Raw genomic sequence first — 1,566 nt, 5'->3', positions numbered from 1 at the left:
ACCAATTTGCTCTCTGTGAAAGCTTGAGAAAATGTTTTTTCTCTCCATGTGACTCTCCCCAGGCTCACTTTAGATCATCGAACACATTCCTCTGTGGCTCCATAATCTTCTTTATCAGAAAATTTGGAGCACAATTGAGTTACATGTTGTTAAAGTACAGGTTCTCCTATGATTGTGTCCTTTTAAAGTGTTAGATATAAATTGATTGTGATGGCCGACACTTAAGATAGTTGCAAATTATAATGATTGGCTTTAAAGCAGTTTCTTCAGTTTCTGCACGGGACAGTTTATACATTTTATTAAAGAGATCCAGAAACTGTTACCTACTTATCAAATATCTGTTTTCCTCACAGAACTATGGAGAAAGAAAGGTAAGTATGGAAATGAAAGTTTTATATCTATGACTAAATATTTTCCATTTTGAGGTACACTAATTACTCAATTCTAACTCATCTACCTAGCATTTTTAAGACATCATACTTTCAGTATTGTTAGGAAAATTGATTTAAGCACACATTTTAAAAAGTCAAATTTCTTTTCTTTTCCTCATTATCTTTATTGAAAATCAATAATTATATAGCATATAAAATTGTAGACAAATAGTGAAATGTGAAAGATATAATATGTCGACAGTGAATTTTAGAGAAATATTTCTGAAATGAATACATAGCATTAATAAATGCATGCATAGCATTAATAATGGAGATTAATAATGGATTGCACAGTGTAAAAAATTATTTACAAACTTAAATGGATATAACAATAAAAATTGTCTGAAATAAAAATGAAGAATTTACGGATCAGTCATGTAATAGTTCACTCTGTGCCACAATCAAGAAACTTATGTTTGTATAATTAGAATTCTCACAAAAAGTCAGATTTCAAAGCATAATTTCAAACAACTTTATTTTTCTGTATTTGCTGGCAACTTAAATAGGAAAGCCAAAGCCCTCAATTCAAATGCAGCATCAAATTCAACAAATGAAACATCCTATGAAGCTGATGATATAACTCAAGAGAAAGGAATGGATACAGCACAAATCAATATTATTTACTAGTGAAAAATCCCGTTTTAAAAGCTCATTGGAGAGATGGAGCAACACAAATAAAGAATGCATTTCAAACCATAGTTTGTAGTTTTGTATTTCTAATGTTTCCTATTCACACACACACACACACACACACAAGAAACAGCTACAGTTTGGATTGGCTAACTTTATTTGATCACTTACTAAGATTTTTATATTTTTACATGCATAAATTGACTTTTACTTGATGTTTATGCATTACACCAAATTATGCTAATTTTCTGGAGAAATTAAGGAATTTATCGATAACACAGATAAGGAAAGCTATCTTAGAAATAATGAAAAGTTTACATGACATGACATTTCACAATTTTTTGATACAGGGAATTATTTTTATATTAGAGATGATGGTACTGGATAGGTAAATCTAAGGTATTTTATAAAGAAGAAGTGACATGTTCTTAAGTGTCTTAAGAATCATCAACCCACACCAGGGCTGGTGAGATAGCTCAGGGGACTAAGCACCTGCTTAGGCAAG

At 30.7% G+C, this 1,566-nt stretch overlaps 1 protein-coding gene across 1 annotated transcript in view; it reads left to right on the top strand.

The window, feature by feature from the left end:
• The window catches only part of Shisal2b (shisa like 2B), a 23,293-nt gene extending 22,163 nt beyond the window's left edge, over positions 1 to 1,130 (top strand). Inside the window, exon 4 of the mRNA XM_023702035.1 lies at positions 938 to 1,130. Coding sequence (XP_023557803.1) covers positions 938 to 1,058 — 121 coding nt within the window. The 3' untranslated portion in view covers positions 1,059 to 1,130. The remainder of the gene's footprint in view (positions 1 to 937) is intronic.
• The last annotated feature ends 436 nt before the right edge of the window (positions 1,131 to 1,566 follow it).

The sequence above is a fragment of the Octodon degus genome, unplaced genomic scaffold (assembly GCF_000260255.1).
Source record: "Octodon degus isolate 3935 unplaced genomic scaffold, OctDeg1.0 scaffold00001, whole genome shotgun sequence".
Classification (NCBI taxonomy): domain Eukaryota; kingdom Metazoa; phylum Chordata; class Mammalia; order Rodentia; family Octodontidae; genus Octodon; species Octodon degus.
The sequence above is the reverse complement of the archived record's forward strand: the minus strand, read 5'-3'. Positions and strand labels throughout refer to the sequence as shown.